The sequence below is a fragment of the Lissotriton helveticus genome, chromosome 8 (genome assembly GCF_964261635.1).
Source record: "Lissotriton helveticus chromosome 8, aLisHel1.1, whole genome shotgun sequence".
NCBI classification, from domain to species: domain Eukaryota; kingdom Metazoa; phylum Chordata; class Amphibia; order Caudata; family Salamandridae; genus Lissotriton; species Lissotriton helveticus.
The window spans coordinates 315,844,723-315,865,278 of record NC_136069.1 but is presented as its reverse complement, the minus strand read 5'-3'; the positions used below and the strand labels follow the sequence as shown (position 1 = coordinate 315,865,278).

Sequence of the window (20,556 nt, the reverse complement as noted above, 5' to 3'; positions counted from 1 at the left end):
GGGGAGTTTGATTCTATGCGCTATCTAGCAGTCACCTATGTCTGAAGTACTGTGACTACCAAGGTGGAATCTTCAATTGTCCATCACAGTCATGCTACCGATGGTGTCACTTTTACCTATATTCTAGTGCCCACATTCCCAAGTGTGTATCTCTGTTTGTTATATTACTATCAACTGTATAATGTGAGTCCCAAAAATGAAATTGTGTCGCAATCCTGAAAAGGGAGTAGGCGCACGAGAGGCAGTTGCTTTTGGATGGTGGTGAACAATGATCGGGTTACACGATTTTAAACTGCACGATCTTTGACAATCCTTCACCTGTTTCAAAATGTAGTTCACCTGGGTTTATTTTGTTAATTTCAGGTTCATTTAGGTGAAAAGACTGTTCTTCTTAAAAATTGTTTCTTATTGGCATGAGCCGTTATTGACACAGATAGTCCAGAGACATTTTAAGGCATGGGCAAAGTGGGCACGGCCCAAGGCCTGTGTCTTTTAGGGGACCCCTGATTGAGCCAGCTCTGTCCAACAGAGAGTCTTGCTCTGATGATCTTTAATAATTCTTAAACAGATTGTTTTTAATACCATTTTCATTTACTTTATTTTTAATGAGGGGGATATGTGAGTTGATTACAGACAATTTGCAAATACATGTGTTCATGTTTCATACAACATTCATGAAAACGTTTCTTTTAGATCAAAACAGGACCTCACATATGAGAAATGGGAGGGCGTCACAGAGATTATTTGTGTCTACCTGAGAGACTAAAGTTTATTTTCTGAGCAACAGAAGCAAGCTGATCTCAAACCAAGTAGGAAGAAAATGAGAATACACCTCAGAGAAATGCAGAAAAACTTGTACACAAAATCATTTTTAACACTTTAGCCGCGGCCGTAATTTCGCGGCAGTGCGGCGGTTCCGCGGCGGCCATTGGACGTTCGCAGCACCATCGAGGTAGTGCTCGCGATGGCCGACGGCAGCAGTTAAAGGGTTAAGAACAGGATGCAAGCCACAATATTCCAGGATGGTACACCCCAAGGTGATATAGAGCACTACAACAAAGATTTTTAACACTTTGGATGGCTGAAAAAACTAGCAAGCGTTAGAAAAGCCAGTAGATCTTACCTTTAAAATACAAGACACAACATGTCTGTAATGTATTGGTTAAAAAAAGGTCTTACAAAATTTCAAAGTACTGGAAGAGAATCAAATACGTATCTTAGGATACCTCAATACATGGAATTCAATGTTTTTGACCTTTATAAATAGCATGCTTTATTTTTCAAATACTTTTAAGTAAGAACACTTCAACAGAATTTAAAAAAAGAATAAGGTCTTGTCAGAATGAAAATAGAGAAACATTTGCCATGGCCCACTTTACTTTTGACTGGATTCAGCCATTTGGTTGTCTACGGAGCCCAAGGAGCGGATGTTTGGCCTCCAAGAGAGGTGGAATGCTAAGTACACCTTCTACCTCAAAGGCCGCCTGAGTGAGTGGAGCAGATAGCCAGTCATCCAAATCCATGGATGTGTTTGTGTGCCAAAGACTGTTTTATGCCCTATGTGGAATGCAGCAGATACAACAAAAACCTCTTCCACCATATCCCAGCAACAATATCTCATGTTGCTGTGCTTTTACAAACTAGTTGGGAGAGGTGAGGGTGTTTGTGGGGGAGGGAGAGGAATCAGCATACAAGTGACAAAGCTAACAAAAACATGCACTCTCATGGATTGCGAACGAAAAAAAGTAGTTCCATAAATATGAGCAGTGGAAGGATACAAGTTTTCCAAACAAAAGTATCATTAAGACGTTATCCTCTAGGGGAGAGACAAACAAAAGAAGAGGAAGGCAAGCCATCAAATAAGAAGCAAGCGAATGAGTAGCAATATAGCCAATCAATGGTAAGCAATCAACCACACAACTTGCACTATTTGAAAGGGGACACCTAAAAAGAAAGGCCCTTTTTTTTTTTATACGTCACGTAAGTATTGAGTGTAGTCTACAATTGAGCCCCTATTTATGGAACCTTAGGCGAGGGTTGTTCACAACCTGTGGCCTTGAAGACAGAAAGTGGGATATCATGGGCTGTATAAAGCACAGTCTTTCTGTTGAACTGTCTAATGTTGTAAGGAGGGAGATGTAAGCCTGCAAATATATGTTGGTGAGGGTGTGCAGAGATTTTGAGCTGTCCTAAAACAGAAAGAACTTACCGACCCATACAGCTCTCCTTTCTCATTCATTCCGAGGTAGAGTCCGCTGTCCACACCTCGAATGCTGACGAGGCCCACCGCTATGCTAATGAATTCTAGTATGCCTACAAAAAATAAACAACAAATAACGTATAAACTCTTTGGTATATTAAAAGAAATAGTTTGTGATTATTAAAGGGACATAAAACAATTTACATATTGATCAGAGAGACACAAATTAAATGGCAACAATAATTAAAAGTGTGTTTTCTCCGGGCAACAGAAATACTTTAGTAATCACACAAATTTAGTATATTGGCCCACCTACTGCCTTCAAGTGGCATTTGTAAATCACACACTACCCCTTTGGTCATTTGGCACAGATGTTTATGGTTACTCAAATTAATGGTACCCATCTTATTGACCTCAGAACATGAAAGGCTCAGTGGTCCTGCCAGGATTTGAACCTGTGAGCTTGAGGTCAAACACAGATTAATGGAGCGGATGCATTAGTTTACTACACCACCCGGCCCTGTCTCTTCAATCAATATGGAAGTCATGCATGCCTTCTTGCATTTTTATTCAGAACGAGGCTCGGACTTCACTATCAAACAAATATGAATAGAGCCAATCAAAGTTAAAATGTTATAATTTGTTCCTTTTTTATGCAATGTGTTGCGTAAAAATAAGTAGGAGTACCTGCAAAGTAAGGGTGACTTGAAACAGTAGCCAAACATGTCCAAAGAGCTAGCATCCTTTGTAGAGTGGATGTTTTGTAATGGAATCGGACTGTACAATATTAAGACGGAGATCCTCCACTCCTTAGTCAAGGAGTATTCCATGAGCAAGATGCCCTGCTACAGCTCACTTGTCTCTTGTTTATTTTTCCTTTCACTTAAATCTGCTTCATAAAATCGCATTAACATTTCTGCAGGCAGGCTACAATATGTCTTGTGAAAAATTAGCATCTGTACACCTTGTAAATTATATTTGAGGAAAGTAACTTACGGTGAGGGATGGTTAAATCTAGTGTCACATATAATGTTGGTGACTCTGCAATTCCATCTCCTCTGCATAGCAGGGAACATATTTGAGACCTCTCCTAGCGTAACCTCTTGCAAAACCCTTCCCATTAAGAAAAGAAGAGGACTTGCAATTGCTTCATTGAAGGTCTGGTGCCAAAAATTAAACAGAAGCAGATTAATTCTTAAATGACTTCTCTACTCACCGTCGAAGATTTCAATTACTTGGTTTATTTCACTATGTTCACCAAAGAACTTAAGACTGGCACAATTTGATAATAAAGAAGAGATGTTAACACTGTTTTATAAGTGGTGGTCAGTTCTTGGGAAAGTATGCTGCCGTGGTTTCAGCCTTTTTTTTTTAGACACCGACCATTATCATTGACCTCAAGCTAGACTCTCAAAACGCACTTGTGTTTTTTACATTAATGCGTCCACTATTAAGCGGAGTTTGATTCTTCAGGTTGAATCTGTTCAACAGGAGATGGCTGTCCAGTGGGACATATACTAGGCTTAGCAAATCAGTATCCGAAACGGATTTTAGTACTAGCACAATTCCACTAGGAGAAATAAAAATCAAATCTGCTGATTTCGGTCTTTCTTTTATTTGATAAAATAGTCCAATACAATTTAGGTATTAAATCCCAAATCATCAGCAATGTACGGAACAGTGTACACATTGTCATCTAATACATTTTTTAATAAAAAATCCAATGTATCTGGGGCTATTCTGTGCATAGGTTCGTGTTTACATGTTTGTGGGGTCTCATTCTGAAGAATCATGTGTATGTATATGGGCCGTCTTGGTCCTTTTGTTGGCAAAGGCCCAATGAAATTTGTTCCGGAAAAAAATGCAATGATAGTGAATACCATGCATTTCATCCAACTGAGGCACGACCCAAATGAGTTTGCTTTACAAGGGGCAAAATGAAAAATAGATCTAGACGTTTTAAGAGTATATATGAGATCCCTGACGCTATATTTGCAAGCAGGAGACAAAAGGAACAAACAGAGAGAAGTGCAGTTGAAAATGACTCAGGCAACTATTCGCCTGAAGAGATGTAAAATGACCCGGAAACTCACAACCCCAAAAACACAAGGTTCTACCCAGCTTCCGGCTTCTACATCCAATCTCCAATCTGGAAATATACAACATGGTAAAAAAAGACATCTTTAAGAAGAGATATGTTGCCTTGTGCAAACATCGGCATGGGACATTTGGCACACACTGGAAACCTTCATGGCATTTTGCTGCAAGGGATGACCAAAGCCCTTGGCACAGACTACTTCTAATTTAGAACTACAAAGAAATCTATAACATTGGGTTTAGAACAAGTGATTAATCAAATATTTCTCAACCTATATTTTTAGCCACAAATCTATGCCCAGTCATTCAGGATTACTCTTGCATGTAACCTTTACATGGTGGATCTCTGTCTGACTGTTATCCAATGCCAGAGAAGTGAGGTCATCGGTATATACAATTTTCGCTTTTTTTTAGTGGAATACAGTGGTTGAAGTAGCAACAAACAAATCTCCAGTAAAATCAGTATCTCAGCCATAGCAGATTTCACTGAATACTGGGAAATAGAATCATAGGGTAAAAGTAAGGGTGTGCATGTCTTTTCTAGAGACCTTCACGTATTTATTGCAAAAAACGTTTTAGTTTTTTTTTTTTTAAATAGGGGAAGAGCACAAAGATTTTAGATTTGGCTTTTCATAAGAAAATGTGGTCTTTTGCAATGCTGTTGATATCATTTACTATTTTCAGAAGTTTTTGGGTAAAATAGTGAGTTCAGCACAAATACGTTGTACAAGAAACTAGCAAGAACACAGCATATACCATTCCATTGCCACACAAATGTGCAGAACAAAATACTACACAGATCTGATTTAATTGTGAAAACCAATAGGCAGCACCGACGAGTAAAATGGTTGCACGTCTCTTGTCCGCAAGAAACCAATTTTAACTACTCTGTTTCCATAATGTTTACACGCTACACCGGTAAATGCAGGAAAAAATTGAATGATGCAACTACACAGCGAAATCTATGGGAAAGCAGGCCAGTGCAAAATCAACAGATTGGCCAATAATCAGGAGTTTCTTACATTTAAAAAAAAGACACTTGCCCGAAACAAAAAAAACAAAAAAAATCACAGAATCCAAGGAGGGAGGTTCACAAAATGTTTTGTTATATGCTGTGCTGAATCCTATTTTATTTAAATAAGCTTGGCTCTCCCACGTCCCCCCTCCCCCAATGGCATACACCTTGCTTAGGCCCCTCCAGGTTCTCTCCTGGAACGTCAACGGTCTCCTAGACCGCATTAAGCGCACTGCGGTCCTTCGAGCGGCACATCGCCACTCGGCAGACGTGCTCCTTCTCCAGGAGACCCACCTTTTAGGGACACAATGTAACTTCCTGGCCCGGTACGGGTTTGCGATGGTCTGGCACTCTGGGTTTCAACGCGGGTCCCGAGGGGTGGCGGTCCTGCTCCGGAAGGGTCTCCCCTTCACCCTGGTTCAAGCTTACACTGACCCACAGGGGCGATATGTCGCAATCTCGGGCATGGTGGAGGGTTGTCCCCTGAACATTCTGAATGTTTACGTCCCTCCCGCCCTCCTGTCCCCGACGCTTCGATGCCTCACACAGATCTCCTCCGTCTTTCCGCTCGGCCTCACAGTTGTTGGTGGCGACTTCAACGCCGTGATGCAACCGGGGCGGGACACGACCGGTACCCCTTCGGCGACCCGCCTCTCCTCTGCGACGGCCCTGTCGAGCTGGGCCTCAGCCTTGGGGCTCTGTGACACTTGGCGGGTCTGGAACCCTCGCAAGACACAATATACTCATACCTCGGCCTCCCACCATACCCATTCCCGCATTGATCTCCTCCTACTCCCGGCCGCAGATTGTCATTTGCTCTCCGGAGCGAATATCCTACCAAGGGGACTGTCGGATCACTCCCCCATCTCCCTCCGCATGGGCTCCACTCTGGAGGGACCGTGTGCGGTATGACGCCTCAATGCATGGTTCCTGCAGGACCAGGCCCTGGTAGACGAGCTAGGGCAGGAACTAACCCACTACTTCACTGCCAATGAGGGTTCGGCTTCATCATCCGCGACCCTTTGGGAGGCTGGTAAGGCGGTGATTCGTGGAGTGGCGAGGGGGCTTGTCCACGCCAAGCGAGCAGACCGGCTAGCCTGGTTTGCGGAGTTGGAGTCCCAAGCTGCCTGGCTAGAAGCCGAACAAACTGCAATCGGCCGAGCGGACCCCACCCTGCAGCTGGCGTTGATCCGGGAAGAGCCCCGCCAAATCTCGCTCGACTCGGCCCAGCAGTTGTGGCGATCGTCCGTGGCGCGGATATACGGCTGGGGTGACAAGAACGGTAAACTCCTCCATAACTTGGTCTCCTATCCTAAGAACCCCCGCGTTATTCCGGAGGTCCGCGCACTGGATGGCACCCTCCAGGTGACCTCCGGGGCCATAGCGGGAACCTTCGCCGACTTCTACACCCGCCTCTATGCGGCGCGCCCACCCGACGCGCTTCTGACTACCCTACTGGGTAGGGCCGGTGCCCGGCTACCCCCCTCACTCCAGAGGATGCGGAGGCTCTAGAGAAGCCATTCACACAGGATGAAGTCCTGGAGGCCACCCCCCTTTTGAACCGTGGCGAGACACCCGGTCCGGACGGGTTCCCGCAGGAGTTCTATGCGGCCTTCCGGGACACTCTGGCCCCCCAGCTGTTGAATCTTTTCCATCACATGATAGAGAAGGGCTCCTTCCCCCCAGAATCGGACTTGGCCACGATCGTGGTCATCCCCAAGACCCACCCGCCCTCTGTGAACTGTTCGGACTTCCGCCCTATCTCCCTTATTAATACCGAGATCAAGCTCTTTGCCACAATACTGGCCCAGAGGCTCAAACCCTTTCTACAAGACCTGGTAGTCCCGGACCAGTGTGGCTTCATGCCGGCCAGAGGTACCCGCCACTGTATCCGCCGCCTCCATCTGGCCTTGGCCCATCGCTCCCGCCTATTTCCCTATCTGGCCCTCCTCTTTCTCGACTTTGAGAAAGCCTTCGATACGGTGGGCTGGGCGTATCTGCAAGATGTGCTGGAGGAAATGGGCTTCGGCCCGCGGTTCCGCAGCTATATTGGGGTCCTCTACGCGAGCCCCAAGGCCCAAGTGTTGATCAATGGGACGCTCTCAGAGGTATTCCCGATATGCAGAGGCACGCGCCAGGGGTGTCCCCTATCTCCACTCCTGTTCGCATTAGCGATGGAGCCCCTGGCGACGCTCATCCGGCATGACCACCTCGTTCAAGGGTGGACCTGGACTGAGAGTCACATAGACAAATAGCCCTCTACGCCGATGACGTGCTCCTGTATTTGGCGGACCCGGCGACCTCAGGCCCTAAATGTCTGCAGATCCTTCTGGACTTCGAGCAAGTCGGTTTAATGCGGCAAAGTCCACCCTGGTCCCGCTGCACCCCTCCCGGGAATGCTTCGACTGGCAGTCGTCCATCCCCCTTAGACGCCACTCGGTTAAATACCTGGGGATATGGGTGACTCTGCTACCGGAACTGGAATGGGCACTGAATATCACGCCCCTGGTAACCCGAATGCGATCGGATCTGAAGAAGTGGCAATCCCTTCCCCTCAATCCCCTGGGTCGGAGTGCACTGTTCAAAATGATGGTCCTCCTCCGTTTCCTTTACATTCTACAGAATACCTCCATCCCCCTTCCCCGTGCTTGGTTCCAGGAGCTTGACAGAACTCTATTCAGGTTCCTCTGGAGTGGCGGACGACCGCAGATTTCCCTTGCCCACACCCGCACCCCCCCTTTGACGGAGGCCTTGGGGTGACTCTCCTCTATCTCTACTACCTCGCCACCAAACTGATAAGTCATCCACAACTGGTACGCGGGCGGCTGGTCCGACCCAGTGTACCGGGTGGAACTGGAAGAGACGGACTTCCCACAGCTGCAAGCACTCCTTTACGGCTGCCCTGTCCCACACACCATAGCCCCAATTACCAGAGCGGTCTCGCTGGCTTGGCGCGCCGCCCTACGACACACAAGATGGGACCGTAAACTTACCCGCCAGACGCCACTCTGGCACGGAAACTGGCTCCGAGAGGTTTCGTCACTTGGCGGGTTTCGGCGCTGGGATCTCATCGGGTGTCGGTGCTCGGAGAACCTTTGCTGACTTACAGCTGCGCCACGCCCTTCCTCACGCCCCGCATTTCAGGTATTTGCAGCTGCGCCATGCTATTCATGCACATCTCCCCGCGCCAACCACCCTTCCAGAGTTTAGCCCGCTAGAAGCCCAAGTGATGATGGGGGATCTAGGTGGGGGGGGGGGGAGGGGAGTATCCCGAATTTACCATGCCCTAGTAAATAACAGCCCCTCGTCCCTCGACCAACTGCGTACCCGGTGGGAGGGATGGGTGGGACCCCTGGAGGAGGCCGATTGGAGGGACGCCCTGATGGCTCCGCGTACCCTAACCACATCCTCCAAGCTGCTGCTGGTGCAGATATATTACCTACACACATCCTACCTCACCACGGAGAGGCTTTTCCGAGCTCGTTTGAGACCCTCCCCGAACTGCCCAAGATGTGGGCACTCCCCGGCCGACTTCTACCACATGGTGTGGATGTGCCCGGGGCTTGTGAGGTTTTCGAGGGGAGTGGTGCGAGAACTTACACAGGCTCTGGGCTGGGAGGTTCCCCACGACCCGCTGCGATTGCTGCTGGGAATCTTTGATGGCCTGGATGGCACTAGATCGGATAAACGCCTGTTGGGGACGGCGGTAGCCGTGGCCAAACGGTACATAGACCGTAACTGGCTGCGAGAAGCACCTACCACGGTGGGGGGATGGAGGAGGGGGTGGACTGGTGCGGTGACCAAGAGGAGGCCCTATTCGAATCCCGGGGCTCTCCAGACCTATTCTCTAAAATATGGGGGAAATGGTTCAACCTGATTCCACCGTGAACCCAGATATATGCAATGTCTTTGCCATTTTCACGCACACTGTAATGTCGGACTGGCTTAATCCTACCCATGTGTACTGTTGATTTTACCTCAATGTACCTGTTAATTTATGAGCTGCTGCCAATGAATTCTCTTTGCTGTTTTAAAAATGCTAATAAAGTTGATTATCAAAAAAAAAAGCTTGGAGTGGCCTTTAGTTTATGCCGATCCAAAATCAAGGCATAGAAATACTAATGCAGAGGGTTGCAGAGCCCATAGTCTGTAATGTACAAGGCTGAGATGTGTTAAAGAGCTAAGAGTACTGTCAAAATAAATATTCTCTGCAAGGCTAGACTGGCTGTTTGGGCATCTGGCATTTCCCCGGGAGCCTGGAAGGGTGGGGGGCGAAAGGTGAGCAGTGCTTTTTATTACTTACAGTTTTGTAACAGTTTTGGAACAGTGCAGCAGTTTTAAGAGAACTGCAGAGTTCCTTGTATGTCCAACAGTTTTAAGGTAACAAGAAAAGTGCCAAGATAACTCTGGTGATTAATGTACCTGCTAGAGAGAGATCAAATTTGTGTTTAGTGGTAGTTTTTACTCATCTAAGTTAGTGCAGAGAGTTAATATGCCTGCTGCAAAGAGTGTGTCCTATCCAGGTCACAGGACAGTATTTTATGCGCATAGCTCAGAGGTTTATCGCTATTGTCACAGAGATCCTTTCGTTCCTGTGCAGTTCATAAATTACAATCATAATCTAGGTTAGAAAGTTATGCGTTTTTTCCAGTCTTTCATTAGCTTAATTTTGCTAAAAAGGGTACTTTGGGTAGACATACATTTTTATTAGTAAAGTCAACCCTAACCACTGTGTTAAGTTCTGGATCCTGAGTTTGAGCTTCCCCAGACCAAAGACTCTTAAAAATGCCTACCAGAATGGATGACGTGAGAATCCTACACCTTGTAGTCCCCTTTGTCTTATACAACATTTTCAATCCCCTGATTTACGCATGTATGATTCATTGTCTCTGTATTTTTGTGTGATGTAAAGTGCTCCCACACCCTACACTGGTATAAGAGGCGTTATAAAATAAATTAAATACACGTGAGAGAGGAGCTATGGAAAGAGAAGAGGCCCTGTTGGAGAGTGATAGTGAGGGACTCATTGAGGAGCCCCAATAAAGATTGCTGCATCCTGGTGCATGTAAATTCAACATTTACTATGCTTTAAAAACAAATACAATTAAATATATAATGAAAAATTATGTGCTGTAAAATGCACAATTTTTGTAATTTTTCCACAAATTTTCTTGGGGGGGACCCCGCATGTAGTGGTCAGGCTCGCACCCTATGGGACTTGTCTCACAACATTAGCCAGGGCTGCTTTGGGTTCCCAGTGCGGCCCTTATTCTGTGTGAAAGGTGTGTTCACACAGATTTAGGAAAGGCCTTAACGTTTACAAATTGCGGTTATTATACTGGCACAAAACTATAGCAAAATATATGAGAGCACTTCAGTGGGAGGTTTGCCTTTCTGCACCCAGAAGAGGAAATGTGGGGTTTAGCACAGACCGTACTCCACCCCCTCACCCCTCTGACTCACGCTGAAACAAGAGGCCGGGGAGTCTGAGGGAACTGAAAGCGTTAGGTTAATTTTGATCATTTCAAGACATCTTGAAAAACTCATCTATACAATGGCAGCACATCCGATAAAATTAAAATACTCTGACAGTCAAATTTCTGCTGAGGCCGTGCGTAGAGAATCAATGGTCCTCCTGTCGACCTCTGGGGGAAAATAGCAGCCTGCTAAATCGGTCAGGTCATCAAAACAAAGACAGCAGTACTAGATTTTGATTCTGCTGTTCAAATGGTGCAGGGGTGCATGACCGGCCACGCACTGGACCCAGAGATAAAAAAAGCGCCCAATTGAAGGATATTTTAGCAGTTACAAACACTCTCTAGTGACATTGAATGTTTCCAAAGCACGAGCAGTGTCAGGGGCGCAGAAATTATGCCAGAATGGGGCTATTCAGTGAATTACTTCTAGTTTCTCTTACATGTTAAACTAAAATAACGTGTAATATTACCGTGTTGTTACAATGTGGAGGGTCCCAGATGGCTTATAGAAAAGCACTTACATGGATTTGAGAACAATTCATTTTGCCTCTGTGACAAAATAGGCTGTAGTCAAATCAATAACAACCACGAGCCACATAAATAAGGCTTACGATGATCCTCCAGAGGAAAGCGCCGCAGTCGGGAGGACACAGAGATGAAATGCATTTCTTGCAAGGGTATACGGATCATTGCTTCATGGATTATTCAGAGGCACAGACACACACTGCACAGAAACAGCATGTGTGGCCAAGCACACAGAAATGGGTCAATCTCTGGGTTTCTGCCCCAGGGGTCACCCCCAGGTGCTGCTTTTTTAGACTGGCTGACCTAGGGTGACTCTGCCCCGCCCTCATGGCTTTCAAAATCAATATGCGCACAATGGCGATGCAAACATCACTTAACCCAATAATAGGCTCTGCATGCCGAATGGAGATACTTTAATGATAATGCAACGACTTGAAGGACGCGTGTGAGGCAGAACCAATGACCGATAGGCAATCAATCTTTCCCAGTATCCTTGACAAATATTGGGGCCAGGTATAAAACTCGTCTTAGATGCCCACACGGAACACAATAAATCTTAAATTGAAGGTGCATATATGTGCACACATTCTCACACAATAAGCATCTCTTACATAGGCGTTCATCTCTATTCGCTCCTTGTGAGAGGAAATAATCAACAGCTACAGTCACTCATCTATGGTTCTTTCACTGCTCTGTCTCCTTAATCGTGCTCCTCACCACTATTCAGAAGAGCATAATGTAAAATAGGGAGGGGCTTACTGCAAAAGGTAGTGAGGGGTCTCCGAGTCTTGTGTCACTCTAAGTGGCAGCACTAAGGGCAGGGTAAGTCGGCGAAGGTCCAGGCAGGTGTTACACCCTTGCATCCCCATCACTGCTAAATTCCCTACCGAATTGTTGCGTTCCACCTCCAAGACCTTTCTCTACTTGCCTTGCCCCAGTTAATGCTGCCTGGGGTGTCCGCTCTTTGACCACTGCTTGCCTCTACACACATCTACCCTAGCTTTCCCACTACAACAATCACAATCTGCCACCAAGTGTTGCCTACTAGCAACACAGCGTCCCTTCTCACCGAGGCTACTTTTGACAAATTCAACATTTTTGCAGATAGTTCATGATCTTTACTGTCGCACCAACATGAGACAGTAAGACTAATGAATATTTAAAAAATGTATCACGTTGCACCGGGGGATAACAAAATGGCTGTGCTGTCGCAATTTCCATCTTGTTATTCACCATACAGTTTTTTATTCAAGTACTACCTTTGTTAATGCATACACTACTATCTTGAAAGCAGTTCATGGGATACACATCATTTTGATGTATCAGAATAGCATAAAGAAAAATTAAATGTGACAGAAATATTGTGTCCTAATTGCTTGTAAAAACGTTGGTTCATTGAGTGTAGATTTTCTGTTATTAACTCCAATAGGGGCAATATATTTTTATACAAAATATTTGTCAGAAGATATTTTAGTTACAATAATATGGTACAATACCTAAAAATTAATTTCCGATAATTAGTGTTAGATACACCTCTATACGCACCCTAATGAATTGCTATCTAGAGGCCATCAGCGGCTCCTCTGCTATGGTGGAGGAGCATCTCCCCACCTGTCAGCATCTAAAAACCATGAAAAATAAAACTGGTTTAAAATCAGTTTTATTTTCTTTGTGCAGAGGTTTAGGGGCAGGGCCAGGGTAATGACGGCCTGGAGGGGGAGTATTGGGCACTACTATTCACTGAGCATGTGGGTTTGGCCTGCCGTCTCAGGCCAGACAAACCCACATGCGCAGTTAAGCTCTCTCCAACCCTAGCTGCATTGCTGGAGTTGGAAAGAGCAAGCACAGATTCCTAGTCTGTCCTGGAGCGCAAATCATCAGCACTGAGGCCAATCCCGAAGTTGCTCTCATGTATGAGAGTAGCTTCAGGATTAGCCACAGGGCAGGCTGGAAGCCTGTGCCTTCCTGCACTGAAGAGGAGAGGAGCAGAAGTGCGCAACACGATCCTGGAGGGCGCCAGTTAAGTTATCTTTTATTAGAATATTAGAATGTTGGGAGCTCCATTGTAGACAATGGAGTACTCCATGCTTCTACGGGCCGGTAAAAGGCCCGCAGAGCAACATTCCATGTTTTTGTAGGCCTTTGAGAGGCCTTTGTTTGATTTGTCAGAACATTCTGCTCTCTAGTGGCAGAATGTTCTAATAGCCTTATAGTCCTTCGTAGCAGGGCTATACTGGCTATTAAAGTCCCAGTCCCTTGTTAAAGTCCCTCGACTTTGGCTCGTGCATTTAACGCGGGAGCGGGCCTTTACTGGCGGGCTATAAGGCTGTATTATTATTTTTTAATTTGTCTCCATCATCTCTCCTCCAACACCCCCTTCTGCTTCTCCTTTCTTCCCCGACACGAGCCGCTCCTGCTTGTTTGTCTTTAAAACATGCATTTTATATAGCACAAGAAGACATTTGCAGAGCTGGCTGAACGCTGGTGGCACCCGGTGCGACAATGTTTGTTGGCACCAACCCCCCCATCTGCTGGTGACACCCGGTGCGACAATGTTTATTGGCACCCCACATCTGCTGGTGGAGGTGATGACCACCTCCACCATGGATTACCTCACCACCACCTGTTAACAGTGCCCCTCAAATCTCCATAACCACTCTCTTTCAGATGCTTTTAATTAGTTATATAGCGTCAGTGTAGGGTGTCAGAGCACTTTGCATCATACACACATTACAAAGAGACAATCAATTGTATGTGTGTAAATCAGGGTATAGGAAATGTTACATAAGCCAGAGGACTACAAGGCGTAGGAGTGACATGTAAGCTTTACTGGTAGTCAATATAGTGCTTGGTCTAGAGAAGCAGAGAGTGAGAATTGAAAACAGAACACTATAGTTGGGGGTTCTCTTTAATAAGAAGAATGGATTTCTACCCAAATGAACCACTATTGCAACATTAATCTATGCACTAATCTATACTTTGCAGTGTGTATGCAGTTCTTTGATGACAGTTAATAATTCACTGTTCTATATTAAGATCTCTGTGACAAAGGCAGTAACTCATTGACCTATATACATTATATGCAGTTTGTGATCTGCATGGTACACTTTCCCTGCAACAGGCATATTAATCCTCTGTGCTATTCGATGATCAGTCAAAACCTTAACTAGACAAAACTCGCATCCCTCTCCAGGAAGAACATTAATCACCTGAGCTATCTTGACATTTTTATTGTTGCCTGGAAACTGCTGTAAGCAAGAAATGTGGTATAAGGTGCTTTTAAAACCAAAATAAACTTGATAACAGGCCAGGGCACTCCCTGAAGTCAGCACGGGGTGCAGTGGCACTGGTCGCACCACCCTAGAGCCATCCTTGAACATTTGAATAAAAAAAGGAAATGAGGATAAAATAGAAACTGTAGGTGACCATTTAGGATAACAAGGTTTTCCTATTCGTAAGCGCAATGTCCAACTTAAAAAACACAAATGGATATTTTAACTCTTGGGGAGTTAAATATACTAAAGTGGGCGTAATAAGATGGCTAGCTTTACAGTGAAGGTCAACAAATCAGTAAATTCAAATATAAAATTCTAGTAGACAATACTTTAACAGGGTTGGCAGATGGCAGTGTCCAGTGCAGACACACAGAAGGTCACAAGATTGTCGCATGGCACTACTGGCCACGCAAGTAGCATGCCTAAATCGCACCTGAATGATGGGGCCTAATCTAATGTAATATGTCATCTTCCAGAAGAAACAGGCGCACCTACCAACTACTTCGGCATTAATGTAGGCAAATACTTGGGACACTCTTTTGGTAGATAATTACAGTCTGCTTTAAGGTCATAGGAATACAAAAATTATCCCACATTCGGATGGCCAGAGCTGTCAGATACCTACATTTTGCTTCCCGTTGCTTGTTTGCCAAATATGGGGGGAGTGTTTCATAGAAAACAAAATAAGTACGGTTGAACAGACGAGAGAAAGCTGAATGGCAGACCAAAATTGAAAAAAAAGAAAATGCAAGATGCATCCAATTGACACCTGCAGATACGTTCAATACTAAAAATGTTATGAAAATAGTTCGAAACGGTTTGCCAGCCATTATCAAGACATTTTTAGCACTGGATTAGCCAGAATTGGACAAGAAAGCAATTTAGCACATCTCGGATTGATGAAATTACCCAACTGGTGCGTTTAAAGTCAGATCACACTCCTTCTTATTTGCTCTGATATAAGGCGACCTGCTCTGTATTTTGTTCAGCACTTTCGGAGTAGGCACCTCCTTCTATCACAACTTTTGCTCCCAAGGCTTGTCAAAAACCAAGTTGAAGTAAAATGTTCTATAACCTTCCCAACTGGTGTCCCTCCACACTCTTGCCATTATCTACACTAATGTAAATCGTTCGATACCAGCCTAGATTTATTCTCAGAACATTAGTACTTGCTCTTTGTGTGTCTTGGTACATTGTGCCTCATATCAAATTGCTGTGGTTAAATGGCTCCCAAAAAATACCTTTAGTCATTAGATTGCTACTTTCTTATCAATTTTTCTTTGGGTTTTCACATAAATTCTACATCTAATAGAAGAGCGCCATGGAAATTGTTTAACAAAGTGGCCAAGCCAAACCACACATAGATACAGAGACAACCCTGGTCTTTCGCAAAGAGCGGATAGTTCTTGTATAACATCATGGAAATTCTCTGACAAGAGCGATGAGGGGAATCCAGTTCTCTTCAAGAGAGAAGTTAGGAAATTAGCACATAAATGTTGTGCTACAAAAATAGTCCAGCCAGAATATACCCAAATATTGTGAAGAAGGCATACATAGGTAAGTATAGTTTCACTAGGCTTAACTCTACATCTACCCAGTTTTAAAATATATATATATATTTTTTTTCCTTTTCTTCATATGATATATACTCACATCACACTCTTTATGAGCCAAAAGAACCAGAACTCTGGGATATTTATACCTTGATATTATGTTAAAATATCTTTCAAGTATGGAGATAATAAAAATATTTAAACATTGGACCAACTTTACTCCAATAAAAAAAAAAACAGTTTGCCACACACCTGACACATGAAACAACCTCTGATTCACCTTTGCCACTGCCTTAGGATGTAGCAAACTTGCAGTGTACCCGAGATTCTGCATGTCTCAAGAATGGCGTATCATTCACAACCTATGCCTCTTCGAGTTTCCATGCAGCACTCTCCACAGCCCCAATAAGGGAGTCTTACACACCATCAACCTCCCCAAGGGCTTCATGTCTAACATATTTCCAAGTTACAAAATTCCATTATCTATCTATCTAGCTATTTATCTATCTATTTATCTTTTACAATAAATAAAATATACTCTGGCTTTGGGTTGCGCCCTTGCCCTTGACTGGAGGGCTTGTTGACTATCTCAAGTATGTGCTTTTGATTCCGTGGTTTTCATCCCTATTCTTTTGCTAGTCTCTCCCAGGATAATTTTGAACTTGCATTGTTGTGACTGGATGAATTGCATTGAGCACTCTATGGGCCCCAAGTGTTTCTTTTCTTTTTCTTGTTTGTGTGCCCTTTGCACATACTATACTTTTTTCGCTACCCAGACCGCCTATATGTTTTTTAGTATTTATTTATTTATATATTTATTTATATGAGGACTAGTAGGTGCAAAGCCCATCCCTTGTTTTATTTGCCCTTCTATGATTTTTCCTTTTTGGCGCCTCCCCTGTGCACTATATTTTTATTCCACTCCCCATTGCTTCCTGTCCCGCTTTCATTTTTTTAAATGTTTTACTATTATTATAATTTTAGCAGACCCAGCAACCCCAAAGTGCTGCGGCTGCTCTTGCTTTGTTTGGGGGGTTCGTTTGCGCGCATATGCACATTTGATTTCATTGTAATTATTAGGATTTTTAAACACTTTTTTGTAGTAGTTTAACATGGCTGTCCGCAATGTTAGGTAGGTAAATTAAAAATGTCCTCCATACAAAAACCATTGCAAAACTAACAGCTATAAGTTTCCACGCATCATAACACCTTAGTTGAATTAAAAAAAAGCACTGGCAACGCCAAAAGTGTGACCTATTAGAGAGGAGACCACATAGCTTTATTATTGCTTGTTAAGTACAGTTAACGAAACTGCATGTGCGGTGAGACCGTTTTAGGCAAGCACACACCAGCACCCATTTAGAGACAAGAGACATATGAAATCAATGAGCATCTATTGGGATTTAAACACCTTGTCAATTGGGAAACGGCCATTACAACGAAGCCTTTACAACGAAATCGTTAACCACGCATGCAGTACAACGCATGCGTGGTTAACACGAAAGCCTTTACCACGCATACCTTTACTACGAGGTTTGTAGTAAAGGTATATGTGGTAAAGGTAAAAAGTAAAAAAAGGGGGGCTTGGGGGGGTCTCCCCCCCAAAAAAGAAACTCACCTGGAGTCACGTCGGGTATCAGCGTCGTTTAAGAGAAAACGGAAAATAAACTTCCGCTTTCTCTTAACGACATATGACGTCACCACGCTAGTAATTGTGGCAAATGTAATGCGTGGTAAACGAATTCCGTTGTAACGCATGCGTGGTAAAGGCATGCGTTGCAACAGAATTCGTTGTAACGTCATATATTCTTGTCAATTGATATCTGCCGTCTTTGAGCACCCATCAAGAGTAGACTGGTTTGATGGTGTTTATGAACAATTCTTTGAAGAGAGTGGGCTAGATGCAATCTCCACATGCAAATCTTTAGGTGCAGAGTGTGCTCAGTCAACAACAGGCTAGGAGCACTGCCCAGAATTCACAGAGCCAGATGTGGTGGAAGATCCCTTTCATACGCCACAGCTAAACTGTGGAATATGCTGCCACGATATATCACAGAAATAGAAGATCATCTTTTGTTTAAAAGGCATCTCAAGACATAGCTTTTCTGTCTCTGAATCACCTAGGGTACTCTTTTCCGAGCTTTTCTATCTGATAAATCATGTTCCTGGTCTTGTCTGAGCCGCAATTCTTGTGGGTATTGTGCGTATTATTCATAAACTTTACTTACTTACAGAGTAAACAACCTCCATCTGGATCTAACTAATTGCTATTGGATATACACAATCCATGAGCACCTGCACTGGATGATAAGTCACAGGCACTTTGTTATGCTTATCTAACAGTCATGTATTTTATAAGCTCCGAAAACACTCAACACATTTTTATAACCAATGAGAACCCATCTAGGATAAAGGATACATACACCGGACAATCATCAGTATATAGGCATTACGTAAACGCCATGCAGGATCTACCACATATGTGATCTCCTATTTAAAGATACTGGCACATCAGGCACAATTGTGTTGGGACAGGAGTTGTATGAACTTCATGAATAACCAAACCATGCATACACATTAGCTACAAATCTAGGGATATTGCATGTATACACTGTAACTCACTTAGAAGTGCGAGTGAAGTGTTGGGAAAGGTGAGCTGAGTGAATATCCCCACAAGGAAAAAGGATATGTCTACTTGGTGAGAACCATCTGCATGTTCCATGAGCACTCACCCAAAGATGGAGTACTCTGTGACCACTCTACCATGGATACATGCACTCCCTGAGCACTCAAATGATATTTCATACATGTACAATTTAATGCCCAATCTGGATAAGCCATGAATAATTTGCACATCATGATCAACTACATAAGAATGGAATTAGTGACTTCTGTTAGACCTGGCATCCTTTTCGTAGTTTCACCCTAACTTTTTGCCTTCAGACCTCCTGTTTTTGCTGACTTTGGTTTTGTTGGCCTTGAAACTCTGCACACTCTACCACCTCTTTCCCTAAAACATGGTAACATTGGCTTATACCCAATTGGCATATTAAATTCACTTATAAGTCCCTATTAAAAGTGCACTACATGTGCCGAGGGCCTGTAAAATATATGCCACTAGTTGACCTGCAAAACACACAAGATGATGGACGGAATGTTGCACAATGGCAAAACATTCACCCCCAGTCACAGATCTAGGTTTAATCCATCGTTATTTTGCTCACCAAGCCACCCAAGTTCAGACATGGCCATATGCAAATCAGTCTTGACCCTGTGCCTCATGGGAACAGACCAGCCCGAACTGCCAAGCCATGTCTTCCCTGGACCAGAACCAAGCATCCTAGGATCGGTTTCTGACTATCAGCCGTCTTCAGCCGGGATAGTTTGACTCCAGTGGCTTAGTGAGCACGGGACCCACATCTGAGCATACCCTTCCCACATAGTGTGAACAGCAAAACACACAGGGTGATGGACGGAATGTTGCACAATGGCAAAACATTCACCCCCAGTCACAGATCTGGGTTTAATCCATTGTTATTTTGCTCACCAAGCCACCCCAGTTCAGACATGGCCATATGCAAATCAATCTTGACCCTGTGCCTCATGGGAACAGTCCAGCTCAAACTGCCAAGCCATGTCTTCCCTGGACCAGAATCAAGCATCCTAGGATCGGTTTCTGGCTATCAGCCGTCTTCAGCCAGGATAGCTTGACTCCAGTGGCTTAGTGAGCACGGGACCCACGTCTGGGCATTCCCTTCCCACATAGGGTGAACAGCAAAACACACAAGATAAAGGACGGAATGTTGCACAATGGCAAAACATTCACCCCCAGTCACAGATCTGGGTTTAACCCATCGTTATTTTGCTCACCAAGCCATCCCAGTTCAGACATGGCCTGCAGCACTGATTGTGCCACCCACTTAAGTAGACCTTCAAACATGCCTGAGGTCGGCAAATGCAGAGCGTGTGTGTGCAGTTTTAAACTGCCATGTCTAACTGGTAAAATACGCCCTTTGCCAGGCTCAAACTGTCCTTTTTAATACATATGTAACTCCTAGGGTAGGCCCAGGACAATCCAGAGGGCAGGGTGCCATGTAATAAAAGGAGTGGACATGTACTTTTAAGTTTTACTTGTCCTGGTAGTGAAAAACTCTTAAATTCACGTTTCACTACTGCAAGGCCTATCTCTCCCAAAGGATAAACCTGTAGTTGCCTTATTATATTTTATAAGTGTAATTTCCAAATAGGAGGAGATGACTGGTTCATGTTTGGTGTGTCTGGAATCTTAATTTAAAATTCCAGTATATGGTGAAGTTAGATTTTAAATTACAGTTCTGAAAATGCAACTTTTAGAAGGTTGGCTTGCCTTAGCCATTTGGTGCCTGTAGGTTGTCTCTAGTCACATGATTAGGTG

The 20,556-nt window shown here is 44.3% G+C and overlaps 1 protein-coding gene across 2 annotated transcripts in view; it reads right to left on the bottom strand.

Annotated features, from left to right (window-relative positions):
- Positions 1–20,556, bottom strand: part of FGF9 (fibroblast growth factor 9) — a 108,846-nt gene that overhangs the window by 44,838 nt on the left and 43,452 nt on the right. Inside the window, exon 2 of one of the 2 annotated variants that reach the window (XM_078657091.1) lies at positions 2,210–2,313. In XM_078657091.1, coding sequence (XP_078513217.1) covers positions 2,210–2,313 — 104 coding nt within the window. The remainder of the gene's footprint in view (positions 1–2,209; positions 2,314–20,556) is intronic. The other variant, XM_078657092.1, reaches the window with a different exon arrangement.